General features: G+C 28.7%; 3 protein-coding genes across 3 annotated transcripts; 1 reads left to right on the plus strand and 2 right to left on the minus strand.

Moving 5' to 3' along the window:
- The first annotated feature begins 3340 nt into the window (after positions 1-3340).
- On the plus strand, positions 3341-5246 carry LOC105634802 (GDSL esterase/lipase 1). Its single transcript, XM_037637051.2, is given in 7 exon segments — positions 3341-3416; positions 3419-3622; positions 3706-3836; positions 4121-4249; positions 4251-4343; positions 4442-4694; positions 4782-5246. Coding segments are annotated over 7 exon segments (1101 nt in total). The 5' UTR covers positions 3341-3355; the 3' UTR covers positions 5012-5246.
- Positions 5247-8754: 3508 nt separating this feature from the next.
- Positions 8755-10396, minus strand: LOC105635557 (uncharacterized). Its single transcript, XM_012218633.1, has 4 exons — positions 10384-10396; positions 9643-9837; positions 9525-9560; positions 8755-9074 (listed from the first exon to the last, which is right to left on the minus strand). Exons 1-4 carry the CDS (start codon positions 10394-10396, stop codon positions 8755-8757), a joined length of 564 nt encoding a protein of 187 aa, XP_012074023.1.
- A 7758-nt stretch (positions 10397-18154) lies between these two features.
- Positions 18155-20933, minus strand: TT5 (Chalcone-flavanone isomerase family protein). The gene is made up of 4 exons (XM_012217747.4): positions 20709-20933; positions 20456-20614; positions 19397-19620; positions 18155-18548 (listed from the first exon to the last, which is right to left on the minus strand). Exons 1-4 carry the CDS (start codon positions 20815-20817, stop codon positions 18279-18281), a joined length of 762 nt encoding a protein of 253 aa, XP_012073137.1. The 5' UTR covers positions 20818-20933; the 3' UTR covers positions 18155-18278.
- Between the last annotated feature and the right edge of the window lie 844 nt (positions 20934-21777).

Below are 21777 nucleotides of genomic sequence, written 5' to 3' on the forward strand. Positions count from 1 at the left end.
ATAATATAATTAAATTATAAAATTATTTTCAAATCATTATCATATATATATCAAATATAATATTCTTATTACATTATAAAAAAAATTCTCCATTGAAGTTAAATTTAATCTCAAATTTAAATTTAATTTAATTTTTAAAACAAATGATCATCTTTAATTTAATTTTAACATTTTCTTCCTTTTAAAATATTTTATTTTAATATTGAAAAAAATGAAAATTATTAAAATATTAAGATTTTTTAATATTTAATAAGATACAATGTATGAAACTAGGTAATTAGTATGACATATTAATTTAACATTAAAACTGATATTACTACCTCTGTTCTATAATACTTATCACATTTGAGAAAATAATTTATTCCCAAATACTTGTCACATTTGTGATTTCAAGGAGTAATAAATATTATTTTTCATGTTTACTTTTTATACATGACCAATAATTATTGCTTTAATTTAATGGTTTTCTTAGAGAATTAATATTAAATTAAGGGTAATATAATCAATTTACTCAATAATTTATTGCAACTTAGACAAATTTAATGTTTGTCTCAAGGAACGTTAAATTTCAAATGTGACAAATATTATGGAACAGAGGTAGTATCATTTTTCAAAGTAATTACTATTTTTACACTAAATAAATAAATAATAAATAATAAATAAATTGAAAAAATAAAAATATTTTACTTTTCATTAATATGGAGTAATTAATATTATTTATATTATTAATACTTAAAAAAATAAAAATTTATTAATTAACTAAAATGATAACTATTGTAAAAAACTATTGTATTTATTGAAGCCATAAATGAGTTTATTATATTTTTTTCAAAAAAAAAAAAATTAGTATGCATCTTTTTGTTGATTTTTAAGTTTTTCTATAAAATTAGTACTACCTATATTCTATAATACTTGTCATATTTGAGAAAATAGTTTGTTTCAAAATACTTGTCACATTTGTGGTTTCATGGAGTAATGAATTTTTTTCTATATTTACTCTTTGTATATGATCAATAATTATTACTTCAATCAATGGTGGAGCCAGAAAGTTTGGCTAGTGGGGTCAATTTTATTCAACTCAATATTAATATAATACATATAATCTTGAAAAAATTACAATTGTCCATGACGAGTATTCATATTTTGAAAGCGTTGAATAATCAATTTCTTTATCTATACTATTAAATACATCTTTTTACAATGCAAGTAACTAGAAAATTATTTATCAATTGATCGTCCATTCTATTACGTAACTGATTCTTCATAATCTTCATTGAGAAAAAAATACCCTTTCCACATTTGCAGTTGCAACTGGCAAAGTCAATGCTAATTTGATAATCAAGTAGACTAGAGGGTAAACAATATATTTCTGATCCCAACTATAAAATCATATTCATAATAATATTCAAAATATTCAAAAGGTCAATTTTAAACAATATATCAAAAGGTCAATTTTAAAATATTCAAAATAATACATATTCATAACTCGTAAAAATGCAATATACTATAATTAATTTCTGATCCCAACTACACTTTTAATAAATATCTATACAAAGATTCTCATTTTTTTAAGTATAATAAACAATCATAAGTTAAATTGACTTAAAATGTTAAAAATGATCTTTTTAATAATCATAAGTTAAATTGACTTAAAATGTTAAAAATGATCTTTTTAATAATTTTTAATCAATATTTACGGAAAGAAAAAAAAGTAAAATGTTGCCTTTATAAATATAAAAATTGAAAAACTTAGATATAGATAAATAGATATAAATAAAAAAATTAAAATTTTAATATATATATATATATATATATATATATATATATATATATATATATATATATATATATATATATATATATATATATATATATATATATGAAACATGTGAAACAATATTTTTATAAATATTTTTTTGCATTTTAAAGTTTATTTTAAAATTAAAATAATAATCTTTTTTTAAACAATTGAAAATTAATTACAATAATACAATTATATACTTTTCTTAATCAATTAATAAAAAGTATTAAAAAATGCTAATTTATCAATTATTAAATCTAATTTTGAATTATTGTTATTACCGTTATGGTGATTTTGTCTAGCGTCTTTTATTATTTGGATAGTTATGCAGAAAAAAGAGTAGATCTCCGAAAGAAATTTGAAGATAAACAGATTAGACTGATAGAAAGACCATGAAGTCAAACAGTGGCGATGAATGACTACCAAGTAGAGCAAGCGATCGCCGATGACACAAATATTATATTTTGTCAACTCAATTAGATACTTTAAATCAAGATTGTATTTTTTATTCTTTGTATAGATAGTTTATTATTAAACTTCCTATACAAAAATATGGAAACATATTGATCTGTATCTCATATCTGAATACAGTTTCCTCTTAATGAAATTTCTAATTTGATTTCTTCTCAAACAAAAAAAAAAAAAAAATTCAAGTTAGTTAATAAACTCAAATTATTATCAATTAACCAATGATTAAGGATATTTTAGAATTTCTAAACTTTTACTAAGATTATTAAAGGTAATCTCATTATTTCTCCATATTCTCACATTTATATATAGTAATATAGAAGATAGTGTTTTATAAAAAGTTAAAATTGTATTACCTTTATTTATTCAGCTAATAAAATTAAAATCTTTAAGAATATTATATTCTTACCATATTTTATATACATCTTATTTAGTATAGTATCCATAAAATAATATTAACATCTTGTATTATATATATATATATATATATATATACACGTTATTTAATATTATATTATATATTTTGTTTTTAAAACCGTTAGTTCTAATTATAAAAAAGATGGAATCGAATAGTATTATCATATTTTATATATACCTTATATAATATATAATATAATTTTTTATTTTATCTAATAGAATTTAACTTTAAATAGAATTTAGATTTAAATAGAAAATTAATATGACCAATTAAAATTAAATTATTTTTATTTTCAATCAATGAAATTAAAGTGTTTAAGATATTTTTATAAATCTATAAATTTAATAGAGACTTTCTATACGTATGTTGTCACGTTTTTTGTTATACATATGTTGTCCACCTATTTCCGCTTTTGTAAATGTTATATTATAGGCATAGATTATGGAATTTTCCCCCAAATCTTATCTTGTCATTATAGTTTATTAAAAAATGACTTAACTAGAATATATATCCAAAATATATTATTGATTAATAAATTTTATTTTTAAATCTCTGTCAAATGGCAATAATACAGAATCATATAATATAATTATAAATAACAATGGCAAGCAAGGATAAGGATGGTGAAGGATAGAGAAGAAGAGAAAAATTAAGCAGAGCAAAAGGAGATGGCGGGTTCAAGAGTTCGTCTTTATTACTTATTATTTGTATTCTTATGTGGAACCCTTGTAGCCCATCAACCACTTGTAGTCATCCTCGGTCTCTTAAGAACCACATTCCCTTATTTATCTTTGGGGATTCATTATTTGATGTTGGCAATAACAACTACCTCAAAGGTGCTATTGGCCTCGCCAATTTCTGGCCGTACGGACAAACCTTCTTCAAGCATCCTACTGGGAGGTTTTCCGATGGTCGATTAATTTCAGATTTTATTGGTAATTTGTCTTCTTTTCCCTCAAATGGGTATTGAATTTTGAACAAAAAGATTAATTGATTTTTGCAATTTTTATTTTTGTAGCTGAGTATTTAAAGTTGCCTCTAATCCCGCCATATCTCCAGCCTGGTAATCATCAATTTACAGATGGAACCAACTTTGCTTCAGGCGGAGCTGGTGCTTTAGTGGAAACCCATCAAGGAAATGAAGGAAGGGTATCTATTTAAACCTCTTATTGATTAGTTAATTTAGATAAACTTTAGAAAATGGTGAGAAAAAAAAAACTACTGAGTGTGAAAATTGCCAGTTTAAACCCAAATCAATCAGTTCAGTTCCTTACTAATTTTGTTCAGTTATCAATATGAGGTCGAGTTTCTTTCAATGGATTCATGTTTTTGATTGGTGTCTTTAGTTTGCAGTTGGTATCTCACTTTGTATTTCTATTGTGTGTTCATTCAATATATTACTGACAATGTTTCAACCTTTCCTTCATACATAGGTAATAGACCTTAAAACACAGGCTCTTTATTTGAAGAATGTAAAGGAAAAGATAAAGCAGCAAATAGGTGATGCAGAAACCAAGAAACTATTATCTAAAGCAATTTATTTAATTAGCATTGGTGGCAATGATTGATTATATAGCACCTGCTCCCCCATTTCAGTCCTACCCCAAAGAAGACTATGTGGGTATAGTCATTGGCAACTTGACTTCTGTGATCAAAGTAATGACTCTAGCTGTGCTTTGCAATTGTAACTTTTCTTTTTCTCCTTCCTAAGTTGATCATATTATCATCTTACTGCTTACAATTTGGTGTTTTAGGAAATTTATAAGATTGGTGGAAGGAAATTCGGATTTGTAGGTATGGGAGCTTTTGATTGTTCACCAAATATGAGAGCACTTGAACAAAATAAAGGCAGATGCGATAAAGAAACCGCAGCTTTAGCAAAACTGCATAATAAAATACTTCCCAAGGTTCTTGAAGAACTACAGAGTCAGCTCAAGGAGTTTAAGTATTTGTTCTTTGATTTTTATACTACGTTGAGCGAAAGGATTAATTACCCAACAAAATATGGTATGTGATTAATCTACTGGCTGCAATATCTTTTTTTAACTTATAATTTGGTCAATTTTTTTTGAAATTGTGATGAAACTTGTGAAGGGTTTAAGAGGGCTAAAGAGGCATGCTGTGGAGCTGGTTTGTACAGAGGAATTCTGTCAAGCTGTGGGTTAATAGAAGGGTATGAAGTGTGTGATGATGTGAGTGAATATTTGTTCTTTGATTCTGTGCATCCTACTGAGAAGGCCTACAAGCAACTTGCAAAGCTAATATGGAGTGGATCTCATAATTTCACCATTCCTTACAATCTTAAAACACTCGCTGATACATAGTTGAAATTAGTTTTGTATTGTACCCAATTGATCTTTTTCCTTATTTCTTTTTTTTTTTTTTTTTTTTTTTTCTTTTTCTGTTTTCTTCTCCTGAATATACTGTGGAGGTAAAAGAAAAAAAAAAAAAAAGAGTTATGAAGATGTTTTGAACAGACTAAGTCAACAATTACTAAATCTTCTTTAATTTGAGAGCATTTTTTTAAATAAAATGTTTTGCGGTTTAAGTTGATATGAATCAAGAGGGGTCTATTACTATTTTTGACATTTTCATTATATTTATTAGGATTTTATTACTTAATGACACTAATAAACGTTACTGTGGAGTGGGGTGATGTTGTGGACCTTAAATTTGAAATTAAAATTTTTTTTCTTGATTATGAAACAGCATTTAATCAAAATAATTATTTTCAAAGCAACAACTTTCTTAAATCCAATGGCTATTGGTCTTGAATTAATTTCTTGTACCACAATTCATTTGTTCATATTTTATCTATAAATATAATCGGTCTGGTATATAAATTTTGACGATTATTCTTATGGTCCTTAGAATCTTGTGGAGATTTCACATTTTAGTATTAATTATTATGCTTAATTTGGCAAAGTTATTTCATTTTAGTGAGGAGTTCAGTTATAATTTTGATAAAGTATAGTTATTACTTAAATATGAAAGTATATAGTTATAGTTCAATCCTACAGAGTTCATAGAGCCATGAGGAGAATCAGCTAAATTTCAGGGTCAAATTTATGTATTACGCCAAATATAATCCATCCAAGAATAAAAAATGCAGCTACATTTAAAATCCAAAATTTTCATTAGATCAAGCATTAGAAAACTTGCTTTAATATTGTCGTAACTTGTTTTCTTTTGCATCAATAGCTCGCGGTAGATAAGATACAAAGAAAAAAAACCTGATGAGCATAACTATTACTATGTTGTTTTGAGAGGCACTTAAACTGGTATTTATAAATCATCGCATGAACGTATACCTATGTAAAAATAGCTTCTACCTATGTAACATAGGTCAATTTGGCTTGAAAATTTATTCATCGGGATAAAAAAAGAAAAAAAATTAAATTTTGACCTTTTAGATCAATTTAGAGAGGATTTAGTTTAACTGATTCATACAATTGATAGTTGTTTTATATTGGAATACGACTCAATTTTTCTCTTAAACTTGAACCCGGCATTCAATTTGTCCAAAAATTACCTTTTTGTACAACTTGCACCAATAAAACAAAATGCTCAGTTTTTTAAAAAAAATTCTTGTTATAGTTTTAACTAATAAAAATTACTTTAAAAAATTTAAAATTAGAACATAAAAAATATTTTAAAAATATAATAATTATAACAATTTACAGTGTTTGATTTAAAAATAATTTAACAAATATTTGATTTAAACAAATTATAGAATTAGAAAAAGATTTGATTATATTGAAATATTTGGTTAAAGAAATATTTATGATATTTTTGTTTGATTATTTTTTAATTATATTTAATTTAGTTCAAATATTTAATTACATTTTAAGATTTATGTCAAATAATTTATTTTTTGAGACAAATTAAATTTTATATTTTTGATGCAAGTTCAAGGAGTAAATTATACAAAAAAATTAATTTTTTAGACGAATTATATGTCATACCCAAGTTCAAAGGGTAAATTGAATCTTATTCTTTTCATATTTAACACCTATATATTGTAGGTGTTTCATAAACTTTTTAATTAACAACCCATAATTGATTGATCAGCTGCCTTTTTTTGTCCTGGGAGCTATTGGACTTTTTTAACATCATAAAAATAATGGCTAATACAATTTTTTTTTTTAAAATTAATATACTCGATGGTTATTTTATAATTTAACAGCAATCGTACCCAAATTTTACCAAAGTCAAACAGTATTCAGCTAATTGTTATCAGACATCAACGACCAGCTATTAGCAATCGCTATCAGCTAGTATGAACTACTGAACTAAACGAGTTCTTAACCTTTAAATTTGTTTTGATTTTTATAAATTAATGAATTGATTTAATTTAATAGGATCGGCTTTTATTACATCTTGTTTTGCACTAAAAATATCAAATCAAACTTTTTAAATACTTCTAAAAACAACATAATTTTTTTAAAATAATAAAGTTTTAAAATATGTGGTACAACTCAATGTTTTTAAAACCGGACCGGATACCAAACCGGCGTCGTTATTGGGTCATGGTTGAACCTAGTCAACTCGGGTTGACTCAGTTTAACTGGATTTTTTACTTTGTATAGGATATTTTATTTTGAGTTTATAATTATTTAACTATATGCAAATAGAATTTATCAAATACTAAAATAGTATGTTGGCTTATAGTTCTATATATCACAATTCATAAAACTTTAAAAATAGAAAATAAATAGATATCTGTTATTTTTATTTAAATGATTATTATTAAAAAAATTAAGAACTATATTGATGCACAATCTTATAACAAACTAATAATAATATAATTAAATTATAAAATTATTTTTCAAATCATAATCATATATATATATATATATATATATATATATCAAATATAATATTCTTATTACATTATAAAAAAATTCTACATTGAAGTTAAATATTTATACATAAAATAAATAATTTTGTTATTATTTAATCTCAAATTTAAATTTAATTTAATTTTTAACAAATAATCATCTTTAATTTGAATTTTGGCATTTTCTTCCTTTGAAAATATTATATTTTAATATTGAAAAAATAAAAATTATTAAAATATTAAGATTTTATTAATATTTAATAAGATACAATGTATGACTAGGTAATTAGTACGACATATTAATTTAACATTAAAACTAATATAACTAACTCCATTTCTATAATACTTGTCACATTTAAAAAAACAATTTGTTTCAAAACACTTGTCACATTTGTGGTTTCAAGGAGTAATAAATATTTTTTTTCATGTTTACCATTTATACATGACCAGTAATTATTACTTCAATTTAATGGTTTTTTTAGAGAATTAATATTAAATTAAGGATAATATAGTCAATTTACTCAATAATTTATTGCAACTTAGACAAATTTAATGGTTTTTTTAAGGGACGTGAAATTTTAAAGTTGACAAATATTATGGAACAGAGGTGGTATCATTTTTCAAAGTAATTACTATTTTTTTACTAAATAAATAAAAAATAAATTGAAAAAATAAAAATATTTAACTTTTCAAAAATATTAATATGGAGTAATTAATATTAGTTATATTATTAATACTTAAAAAAATAAAAATTTATTAATTAACTAAAACGATAACTATTGTAAAAATCTATTGTATTTATTGAACCCATAAATGAGTTTATTATGTTTTTTCAAAAAAAAAAATTAGTATGCATCTTTTTGTTGATTTTTAAGTTTTTCTAGAAAACTATTATTACTACCTCTGTTTCATAATACTTGTTACATTTAAGAAAATAATTTGCTCCAAAATACTTGTCATATTTGTAGTTTCAAGGAGTAATAAATTTTTTTCCATATTTACTCTTTGTAGAAGATCAATAATTATTACTTCAATCAGTGGCGGAGCCAGAAAGTTTGGCTAGTGGGGTCAATTTCATTTAAATCAATATTAATATAATATATAATCTTGAAAAAATTACAATTCTCCACGTCTGAGTATTCATATTTTGAATGCGTTGAGTAATCATTGCATTATCTATATTATCAAATACATCTTTTTCAATGCAAGCAACTAGACAATTATTCATCAATTGATGGTCCATCTATTACATAATCGATTCTTCACAATCTTCATTGAGAAAAATGCCATTTCTACACTTGCAGTTGCAACTGGCAAAGTCAATGCTAATTTGATAATCAAGTAGACTAGAGGATAAACAATTTTTTTTTTTGTCTCAACCAACTTCTTAGCAAGATTACCAATTCTTTTAATATCTATAAAATCATCACTAGTTCGCACATCTATGATATAAGTTTCAAGTTGATTATCAAGTGCCATAAGTTCCACAGCAGAGAATTCCAATGGATAAAAATGAGCAAGCTGGATTAATTTCTCTTTATTAAAAGCTGAAAATGCATCAGCAAAATTCAAGCACACAGCGCATAAAAGTAACTCTTTATTACTTTTTGTAAAATGACTATTGAGTTCTTGAAGCTCTAAGTCTAATACTGAATAAAATATTTCAACTTGATAATGATGCATGTGTTTAACTTTTGGAGCCTTACGTAATGATCTTTCTAGAACTACAAAAATGTCTTCGATTTTTAGAACGATAATCATTTGTTTTTCATAAAAAGAAGAAACTTCAACAGTCAAAGAATCTCAACCATCATCTCTCATTTGTTGTAGTCTCTGCTTTGAGATTTTAACTAGTGTCATTGTATTTATAATATCTTGATCCTTTCTTTGTAATGCCTTAGATAGCTCATTTGTGATTCCCAAATATATTTTTCATTAAGTGCAAGTTAAATACAAATCATATGATTGTAGTAATCTTAATAAAATACTAGTTTCACCTCTCTGCTCAGAACTTAAACCATCTTCAACAATACCTTCAAGAACATCAATAATAGATAGAAATAAGATAATCAAATTCATCAACGTACCATAATGAGAACCCCCAACGTGTATCACTTGGACGCTTAAGACATTTTTCTTGATTTAAGCCACGACCACTTGTGATTTCACCGTTATCTAATGCTTCAATAACTTTTCTAGCTTGACTATCTCGGAGGATATCTCGCCGCTTACATGAAGCTCCAATAACATTCAACAAATTAGAATCAATGGTAGAAAATGAAGCAATAAAACTGTCATTCTTTGCAACCACTACAAGAGTCAATTGAAGTTGATGAGCAAAACAATTAAATACACACCAAAGTTGATTAATTCACACACAAAAAATACAATATCAAAAAGCACATAAAGCCACTTTTCAAGGAAAAATCCCTAATTTATATAGCCTATTTATTTGAATAAATCTCATATTTGGAATTCTATATACAAACAAAATCACAATAATTTTGATCTTATTTTTTTCTTTATAACTTTCATTCTCTTCATTAATTTTTAATAAAAAAATATAAAGACAATAACAATAATATTTATTCAAATAATTTACTAATAAGTGGAAAAACATAAAGATTTAACAAGAGATTAAATTAGATTTCACAACCATCAAATATTCAAATTTGAAGCCATATATATAATTATAAAGCCAAAAGTGAACAAAAACACATATACAATGAAGTAGATGTTAAACCTTAATTGAATGAAGGACAAAAGTATTAAGTAAAATCAAGCCAAACATCGATTAAATTCCCAAAAAAAAAAAAAAAAATTCATAGAGAGTAGAGAGAAAATATTTGAACTTACCTAGAGTAGGCATGGCCACCGGTTCGGTTCTAACCGGAACCGAACTGTACTGTAGACGAACCAGAACCGGACCGGAACCGACGGTTCATAATTTTGAACCGGAATCGGCGGTTCAAGAGCTGGTTAAGGTTCATATGAATCTTAAAATATGAACCGAAACTGGCCCAAAACCGGCGGTTAACCGGCGGTTCCTATCCGGTTCGAACCGGATGCACAAAAAAATTGTAGCTTAAAATTTTTATAAAAAAATTTATATCACTTGATTTATTGTAGTTGATTTGATTTATGGTAAAGAGAAGTACAGTGGTACATAAGTTATAAAAAGTGGTGAAAAAAAATACACATTTTTTTACTTAATTTATACAAAAAATGGTACATGAATAGTTGATTTATAAAAAAAAAAAAATACTTTCAAGTATATAAAAAAAGAGTGTAACGAATAGTTTTTGATATGATAAGTTTTTTTAAAAAATTTTTTTTTGGTAAATAAATTTTATTCATTTTTTAATCATTTATTTATTTACTGTAATTTACTAAATTATCCAAAAATATAGTTGTTATTTTTCTGTTATAACTTATAAGGGACAATTTGGAAAACTAATAAATGAGAAATATGTATAAATATGATGAGTTGATGATTTTTTATTTCACAACCAATTATATCATAACTCTTCTCTTATTCTCAATCAAAATTCTCTCAAATTTCCATATTTCATTATTTTTTCTATTGCTTTTTTTCCTTAATATTGAAATTATCTATTGTTTATTTTTTATTTTCTTACATCCAATTCCAAATTCTTTCTCTAATCTCAATTTTTTCCATTCATAAATTTACTTCATTTGATTTTTTTAATAATTTTCTTAGTATTTGAAAATAATAATTTCCAACTCATTTCATTAATTTTATATTCCATTTATAGTTGTCTATATTAGTGAATTAGTAAAATTTGTAAATTTAATGTAATAATAGTTCTAAGTTAGTTAATATAAGTTTTTGTTTTAAAATTTTATAATAATTTATTTAGTTAATAAAATTTAAACATTTTAAAATTATTATTTATTTATGAATTCGGAATCAAAATTTTATTATTTTTAAAAAAATTTGCGTAATGCCGGAATCGAATTGGAACCGTAATTCGAACCGTCGGTTCGCCGGAACCATGCCGGAACTGGAACCGGACCGGAACCGGAGGTTCAAGGGTCGGTTCCGGTTCAAAATTTTAAACATCAGGAACCGGCGGTTCAGTGAACCGCCGTTCAGTGAACCGGCCATGCCTAACCTAGAGAAGTTTTTGTTACTCTAAAGTGCAACCAAACAAAGAGAAAGAGGGATGAAAAATAAGAATCTGGGAAGTAATTAGGATAACTTGTCCTGTACTCTTAGATCAACTTCTTTTATACTCTTCTTTTTTTCTTCTTTGTATTATGGGTCTTAAAATAATTACTGTTGATCAATCTGTAGCGTGGGGTCAAAACCTATTATTATACCCTAATACATGAACAATTTTTTTTTAGTGGGGTCAGCTTATTGAACAGAATGATAAGACTAAAAGTTAGTTATTTTTAAATATGTACACAGCTAGATTAGCTTTATCTCTTGTAAACCTCTTGTGCTTATCTGTTGTAACTGTAACATATGTATATATGATTATTGAGATGAATGGGAAATACACAAGTTAAACAGTCATTATTTGTGACTCTGTTTTATGGTATCAGAGCCGAAAACCCACTGGTTTTCGTTTTTCTTAGACTTTTCGTATTTTTCGGTTTGGACCTAAGTTATTTGTCTCATTTTAATGGCTTCTTCATCCAATGTTCCAAATCTCACTCACTCCTCTGGAAGAACTCTTATTTCTTTCAGTGCGTCTCAATTTCCATTAAAATTGACGCAGCAGAATTATCCTGCTTGGCCTGCACAGGTTCTCCCTGTTCTTAAAGGGCATAACTTAATGGGATACGTTGATCGGTCTCTTAAGTGTCCATCTGCAATTGTTCGTACAAATGATAAAGATGAAATTAATAAAGACTATGAGTTTTGGATCTGTCAAGACCAACTAGTTTTGGCTGCCATTATTGCAGCAACAAGCTTTTCCGCTATGCATATTGTTTCTTCTGCTGAGTCCGCAGCTGATGCCTGGGAAAAGATTCAAACATCTTGTGCCAATAAGTCGGCTACAAGGATTCTCTCTCTTAGAGACAAGCTGACCAATCTCAAGAGAGAGTCTCGTCCTATTTCTGATTATTTGCAATCGGTGAAAGCCATTTTCGAAGATTTAGCACTCTCTGGGAATCCAGTTTCAGATATTGATTTGGTAATTCATGTTCTAAATGGTGTAGGATCTGAGTATCGTGATATTGCAGCGGCAGTTAGAGCTCGCGATACGGTTATCTCCTTTGAAGAACTTCAAGACAAACTCCAAGCTCATGAGTTATATCTCAAAAAGGTTGATCCCTCGTTTGATTCCTCACCCATCACAGCCAATTTTGTGCGGAAAAGAACCAACTTTCGACAAAATTCTCAAGGACAGAATCACAGAGTTTCGACTGAAAATTCTAATTCTGATGGACATCGAAATTATTCTGAAAATTCAACAAGGTATAAAAGGGGTTCTGGTGGTTCACGAGTTGTTTGCCAAATCTGTGAACGACCTGGTCATATAGCTAAACAGTGCTTTGGTGCTAAAGATTACTTCAAAGATAATTTTCCCATGCCTAGAGCTCATCATGCTGCTGCTCAAGAGCCTCAGAACTGGATTCTGGATACCGGTGCCTCTCACCATGTAACTAATGATCTGCAGAACCTGGCATTACATGCTCCATATGAAGGTTTGGATGAGCTCCATCTTACTGATGGTACTGGTTTACGCATTACACATGTTGGTTCACAGTTAATTTCTTTTCCATTCAAAAATTGCTCTCTTGATAATGTTTTGTGTGTTCCCAGTGCAAAAGAAAATTTGATTTCAGTTTCTGCTTTCTGTCTAGCTAATAATGTTTCGGTTGAATTCTTCTTTGATTGTTTTCTTGTTAAGGACCTGTTCACGGGGGAGATACTCACAAAGGGGCAAATTAAAAATTCTCTTTATCGTCTTTCGTCACTTCCCAAAAATCGGTCTCCAGTTGCTCATTCCCAAAAATCGGTCTCCAGTTGCTCATCTCCAGTTGCTCACGAGTTTGTCGTTATGTTTTGTCCAAATTTAATTTATCAGCGTCATCTTCTAGTTTTGATTGCAATTCATGCTTGTGTAATAAGAGTCATAGACTCGCATTTGGTGTCTCCTCACTTCGTAGTACTCGTCCTCTTGAATTATTGTATTCAGATGTTTGGGGGCCAGCTCCCGTTAAGTCAATTGATGGATTCAATTATTATTTAATTTTAGTTGATCACTACACTAAATACATATGGTTTTACCCCTTGAAAGCAAAATCTGATGTTGCAAATGTATTTTCAGTATTCCAAAGCTTAATTGAGAATATGTTTAAAACAAAAATTATTTCTGTATATACAGATGGCGGTGGTGAGTTTATTGCTTTGAAAACCATATTTCAGAAGAGTGGAATTAGTCATCTTAAGACACCACCTCACACACCGCAGCATAATGGAGCTGCAGAGAGACGTCATCGCCACTTGGTAGAAACTGGTCTTACTTTACTCCAATCTGCAGCCTTACCATTTAAGTTTTGGACCTATGCCTTTCAAGCAGCTACTTATCTTATTAATAGACTACCAACACCGATTATTAATATGTCCTCACCATTTCACAAATTGTTTAACCAGCAACCCAATTATGCTAAGCTTAAAATTTTCGGATGCCTGTGTTATCCTTTTCTTCGGCCGTATAGTCATACTAAGTTTGAAGCAAAGTCCACACCGTGTGTGTTTATAGGCTATTCTTTGAGCCAAAGTGCTTATTTGTGTTATGAACCTCAAAGTCAGAGGGTGTATGTGTCTAGGCATGTGATTTTTGTGGAAAATCAATTTCCTGGTAAAAAGCTATGGAGAAAGGAACCAGGTGCTGCTATGTGGTATGATTTTAATGATAAAATTGGTGTCAGTGATCAACCGTTGCCCTGTTCAGTTAACGACTTAGGTACACCTGGTGGGCAACCTGAAACAGTGTCGTTTCCATCTGATGGCTTTATTATTTCTCCCTTTCATTCTCGGGTTCCATCGATTCCCCAAATTGTCGAATCCCTAACTCCTTCCGTCGATTTAATTTCTCCATCTGAGTCTACTGTTGCTTCTACAAGTTCAACAACGAGTCCTGTTTTGGTTGCTTCTGTTTCATCTGAATCGCCTCCATTGTCTGCTTCGGTTGCGTCTTCTCAGTCAGCGTCATCTTCGAGTTCAGCTCCTCCATTGCCCACTCCAGGTACTTTGTCTTCTCTTAATTCTGTTCCTACTGAAACTACTCAACTTGCTCGCACTCATCCTATGGTTACAAGGTCTCAGAATAATATTTTTAAGCCAAAAGTTATCAATTCTGTTACCAAACATCCTATGCCTCCTTCCATTGAACCAACATGTGTAACCCAGGCTTTGAAAATTCCAGAATGGAGGAAGGCCATGTCTAATGAATTTGATGCTTTAATGGCTAATGGCACTTGGGAGCTTGTTCCTTCTTGCAGTGATCAACATTTGGTGGGTTGCAAGTGGATATTTCGGGTGAAACGAAATGCAGATGGCTCCATTGCAAAGTATAAAGCGCGTCTGGTAGCTAAAGGATATAATCAGAGACCAGGAGTAGATTTTGGAGATACTTTCAGTCCAGTATTGAAGCCAGCAACAATTCGAATAGTTCTCACCTTGGTTGTTTCGAATAACTGGAACATTTGTCAACTGGACGTTAATAATGCATTTCTTCATGGCCCATTGCAAGAGCAGGTATTTATGCAACAACCTCCTGGATTTGTGGATTCTGAAAAACCTACATATGTGTGTAAACTGGTCAAGGCACTATATGGTCTTTGCCAAGCTCCAAGAGTGTGGTATGAAGCTCTACGAGGGTGTGCGTTACAGTTTGGTTTTGAACAGTCAAAGAGTGATCATTCCCTCTTCATTTACAAAAACGACAATCTTACTTGCTTCTTTCTTGTGTATGTGGATGACTTGTTACTTACTGGCAATTGTAATAAGTTCATAAAGTTGTTCATAGCTCGGTTGTCCTCTAAGTTTTCGCTCAAAGATCCACAGCAGTTGAGTTTATTTTTGGGCATAGATATTCAGCATACAAGTGGTGGTCTATTCATGTCACAACATCATTATGTCCAAAAACTGTTAACTGTTTCGGGCATGGATGGAGCAAAATCTATTTCTACACCGTTTGCGCCATCAACATGTTTGACAAAGAATGATTCCAACTCTTTGGCAGTTAATCCCACCGAATTCAGAAAGACAGTTGGCGCACTACAGTATTTAACCTGGACTAGACCGGACATTTGCTTTTCTGTCAATCGGTTGTCCCAATTTATGCAAAGTCCGACTACTCAACATTGGGAAGCACTTAAAAGGCTGTTAAGGTATCTTAAGTGTACAATTGATTATGGCATTATGATCACACCCCAATCTTCTATTGCTTTTCATGCATTTTCTGATGCGGATTGGGCTGGTGATCCTACTGATAGACATTCTACAACAGGTTATGTTCTCTATCTTGGAACTGTTCCTATTTCTTGGATTTCCAGAAAGCAGAAATCCGTGGCTCGCTCTTCAACAAAGGCTGAGTATCGAGCAGTGGCAGCAGCTGCATCTGAAGTTGTTTGGGTAAACTCTTTATTACATGAACTTGGGACGGTGGTGTCGACACCTGTGCTGTATTGTGATAATATATCTACCACTTATGCTTGCCAAAATCCTGTCTATCATTCGAGAATGAAACACATAGAGATTGACCTCTATTTTGTGCGGGATCTAGTTCAGAAGGGTAAACTTCGGATATCCCATGTTTCAACTAACGATCAGTTGGCTGATTTACTGACAAAGCCATTGCCAAAATCAGCATTTATCTCAAATCGATACAAGATAGGAGTACGCAATGGTACCTCCATCTTGCGGGGGAGTATTGAACAGAATGATAAGACTAAAAGTTAGTTATTTTTAAATATGTACACAGCTAGATTAGCTTTATCTCTTGTAAACCTCTTGTGCTTATCTGTTGTAACTGTAACATATGTATATATGATTATTGAGATGAATGGGAAATACACAAGTTAAACAGTCATTATTTGTGACTCTGTTTTACAGCTGACCCAGTATCCATCACTTGGCGCCGCGCTTGACTTCAATTTAATGGTTTTCTTAGAGAATTAATATTAAGTTAAGAGTAATATAGTTAATTTACTCAATAATTTATTGTGAGTTACACAATAGTTTTTTTAAAGGACATAAAATTTCAAATGTGACAAGTATTATGAAACAGAGATAATATTTTAAATTATTTGTACAAGACTCTAGGTAACTTTATACATATGAATGTGATTGTAATTATTAGGTGTGTGGACAACTTGGAAAAGAAAAAAAAAAAGCCAAAAACTGAGTTTGACTGATTTAATCCGATTTTCCAGTTTTACCCCATTTTTACACCTACTGGCTTTACATGTCAAACCAGTATGGACGACTTCCTTTTCGCTGTTGAATCGATTTGACTGACCGATCCAGTTTGGTTTTAAAAACACTTGTATAATTTAAATCTGTTTCATATGCAATAACCCAAAAGGTCAATTTTTTTTTAAATATTCAAAATAATACATATTCATAACTCAAAGGTAAAAATACAATATACTATAATTAATTTCTAATTCCAACTACACTTTTAATAAATATTTGTACAAAGATTCTCACTTTTTTAAGTATAATAAAGAATCATAAGTTAAATTGACTTAGAAGGTTTAAAATGATCTTTTTAATAATTTTAAACAAATTTGATGGTAAATTAATTTAAAAAGTTAAAGTTGATTTTTTTAATTATTTTAAACAAATTGGGGATTAAAATGATAAAAAATATCAAATTTGACTTTTTTAATTCCGTTAAACAACAAGTATAAGGGCAAATTGCCCTTTATTCCTTTCTCAAATAGGTAAGTTAAACTTTATTTATAGGCTTATTTACTTGTAAAATATCCATTTTTATCATATTTTTTAATTATAGAGCAATAATATTATTTCTAACAAATAAAACACTAAATCTGATAAATTAATTTTATAGTAATTTCTTATATATTTACCCTATTTTCCTAGACAAATAATGCTGCTTATCTTTTTAATTCTTTTTAAAAGTAGTCCAGATAAATAAATTTGAAATTAAATCTGAATAACATTGAAATTAATTACTCATTCCGTTCAAAAAAATAATTCACTTTCTATTTTCACATATGTTAATATAATAACAATTATTATGGTTAAAGCTCAATTTTATTCATATAAATTTTCTATTATATTCGTCTTAAATAAAACATAAGTAATTATTATATTTAAATAATAAATAAAAATTAAAGAAAATTATTGAAAATAAAATAAAATTTAACAAAAGTATAATGGACAATTTAAAAATTAACTATAATATAAAAAAAACTATATCTTGAGATAAAAAAAAAAAAAAAAGATACATTATCTTTTTAGAACAGAAAAAATAGTTTTAACGAAATAAAAATTACAATTAAAAAAAAAAAAAAAAAGGCTAAAATGGAGTTTTCATAGATAAGGACAAACACACCGGCAGAATCATGCATCATCCAAGAGACAAAGACACGATACAAGGAAAAGGATCCTCCGTAATATAAATATATAAATATATTATTAGGCAAAAAGGAGGTAAGTACACGTAACATCCTATTTTTGATACTTTATTTCTACCTCCATCAGTACTACTTACTGCTTAAAGATAACTTTGGTAACCTCAGCTTTTTTGAGAACTTTTTTCAATCAACTCCCCATTCTTTTCACTTTTTTCAATCCTCTCTGGAATTTGAAGACTTTTCCCAACTAACTCTCCACTTTGAACATTTTTCTCAAACAACTCTGCTAACCTTTCAGCCACACATTTTCTTGCTTCAGGAGAAACACCATCCTTGCCAATAATTGACTCCAATATTGCCTCTGAAAGTAGTTTATTCTCTATCAAAGCATCCTCAACTTCTGGTGTTGATCCATCTTTTGCAAAGCTAATCTGTAATTAGAGAAAATAGAAAATAAAATGGAAAATCAGTAACTAAAAGGGACCAAAAAAAAGCTATAAAAGGGATATGGCCAAGCTCAATAAAAAGGGCTTTTCGGGAATTGAAAATTGTTTATTTCACGTAAGATTTGTGAGCAGGTTGTTATGATAATAAATAAGAAACATGCAACTACAAAACAAAAGGTCTTCTTTTTTTAAAATATTTGATTTGAAAATTACAAAAAATGTCAAAAATGTTAAGAAGTATTACTGTGATCTTATTGGTTTCTCACCCGTATCTTTTAACTACAATAATTTTTATTAATTTGGTGAGTCATAAGCAGATCTACTTATATTGTATAGATTATAATATTATTTTAACTCAATGAACTTCTAGTAAATAAAAAAAATTACAGAAAATATCAAGAAATAAAAATTTATAACTATTTAAAAACTACAAAAAGCCATGTTCGGCAACGATTTTTAAGCTAGCTTTTAGCGTTTCCTAGCTTTTAGAGTTTGATGAAATTTTTTATAAAATGTTAAATATTATAGTGTGTAGCGTTTGACAGAGATTTCTTTTTTTTTTTTATTACTGTACCCATTGTTTTTTTATTCCAAATTCAATTAATTAAACTGTTAATGTTCTAAAATAAAATGGTAATTAAGCAGCTTTTTACCAATCACTTCTAATTTAAACCCTCTCTGTAAACAGCTGACATTATTGAATAGATCCTAAGCATTTTTTATCATTAGAAAAAAATGAAATTTAATAATCGACTACTAGAATACTAATCTAATGATGAATTAGTTCTTGCACAGTATTAGCCTCTTAAAAACAAGAAGATTATCTTACTTACCGCTACTGAACCATTAGGCAGTTGTGTGAAAAGAATAGAGGAGCCAGGAGGAAAGACTTCTGGTTTGAAGACCTCTAAGAATCTATCAATGGCCTTTGCTTCTGCATCAGTGTAAATCCCTACTGATTTCCAAAACGCTACACAATTCTCTGAAACCTTCTCTGAGTATTGTTGGCCCGTTAATGGTAAAATCATTGTTACTCTTATGAACTTCTCAAATGGTCCTTCACAAACACCAGATAGTTATTACATAATTCAACATAAATAATATTACAATAAAACTGAAAAGTAGAAAATCCATCTGATTAATTTATTTTGATTTTTAAAAATTTCAGTTTGATTTTTATTTTTCTTTTATACACGAAACACTCAATGGAACGGAATAATGTTTTAAACTACAAAGGATTGTCTTTTCATTTGAACGACATTCCTTAAATTAGTGATAAGTTTTATGAAAAAAAATTTAAACTCGACGCCTCTTATTTTTTACATTTTCCATAAAAGCTAAAGAGACCAATCAAAAGTGGCTAGTTTGATTTTAATTTCAAAAGAAATAGTAATTGATTTCTTTTCTGTCAGTTTAGTTATTATTCTATAATATCCAAAAACCTAATGGTCAATTTAAAATTTTTATTTTGCATCAATCTTTACTGATTTCAGTGGATAATCGTCGGTTACAGTGCATCAATTTGATTTGGTTTGATTCGATTTTTTTTAAATTAAAAAAAAAAAAAAAAAGTCAATTTGTACTGTGAAAATTTCTTGTCGGTTCTCTATACTAAATTAGGGAAATGTCTATCTGGTCCCCATACTAGTTAGAATCTATTTGAACCAAACAGTTAGGGTGGGGACCAATATGAATTTTACGGAAAAAATTTAAATAATTAAGTAGCACGGAGGTTGACTTGACCGCCCCAGGATTACCGGGAACACAAAACTAACTTGACAGTCTCATAAAGCCATAAGAACCGGTATGGCGGCAACACAAGCTAAACGACGAGTCGGCTTAAGATCCGATTAACAGAGAGAGAAAGGAAGAAATAGTATCTGTTTTTTTACCTGTAACGATCTCCCTAAAAAACTGGACGGAATCATTCAATTCCTGTGCACTCTTCCCCTTCCACTTAACGGCAAGCAATGGCACCGCCTCATCCTCTAAGTACACTCCTATCGCCGTGAACTTGATGAACTTGCCTTCGATCTCCAATCCTCTAGCCCCTAAACCGAAAAACAAATAAATATTTAATCAGTAAAAGATGACCGGAGTTAGTGAGCATGCGACGAGAGTGCGTAGATTAAAATAATAATTAACCTGCGCCGCCGAGGAATAGAGTTTTATTTGAGGCCGGAGGTTTCACTGCCGGCGAGAATGTTACGGTGTCGACTTCAATTTGAGTAACGGATGTTGCTGCTGGAGACATGGTTTCTGCTGCGTTATTCGTTGGTTTTTTTGGATTTGTTTTGTTTGCGAAGATGCGAAACGATTCGTTTTATAGAGAGTCAGGCAGGGCCTCAGGGTAAGTTGGCAAACCAAACGGGGTTCATATTATATTATTATTATAATCTATTTACCATACAAATTATAATAAATATAAATAAAAATTGAATATATACACGACAAGAAAGAGAGGATTAGCTGGAAGAATTTAAGACTGGCAGGAAGATGTCTGAAGAGTAGAGGGCACGTGGTTTGATAGTGAGGTGGTGCGGGTAAGTAAGAGTAACGGTGAGGATTGGGCAATGTACGGTTATTAACTAAAAATCGGCCCAAATCAACTCATTTCGATCCTATTTAATCAAATATTTTAAAAATTCAATTACCGACTGGTTTGATTAGATAAAACTATGTGGTTTTTGATTACTATAGATGTCTAGTGAATTTAGTTTTACGTCCAAAAGAGCTAATTTAGTTGAAATAATTGGATCAAATCAAAACTGAAACAGTTTTTATTATTTTTCTCATATATTTAAATTTGGACACCATTAAAAAAATTCACTTAGACCAAAATTGAGCTATAAAATTAATTAATTTTATAAAATAATTAAATAAATTATCATTTTATTTTGTCTCAATATTATTAATCAAATTAAATTGTTAGAAAATTTTAAAAAATACTTCAAACAATCTAATTTTGAACTAAGTAAAAAATGTAAAAAGAAAAAAAATATTAAAACTCTCATTTGTATCAAACAATATAAGTTTAGATCAAATATTTCACTTTTTTTTTTTACCATTTTACTTCTTTAGATTTTAACTTTTTAAGTAAAATGTATTTAAAAAAAAATTAAGTAAAATGTATCAAGTAGACTTCTAGAGGGGTATAAAATAAATTAGGTGATAATTTTAAAAATAAAAAAGAAAATTCTTAATTTGAATCCAA

Source organism: Jatropha curcas, chromosome 6 (genome assembly GCF_041381405.1).
Source record: "Jatropha curcas cultivar XTBG-Jc1 chromosome 6, XTBG_Jcur_1.0, whole genome shotgun sequence".
Classification (NCBI taxonomy): Eukaryota; Viridiplantae; Streptophyta; class Magnoliopsida; order Malpighiales; family Euphorbiaceae; genus Jatropha; species Jatropha curcas.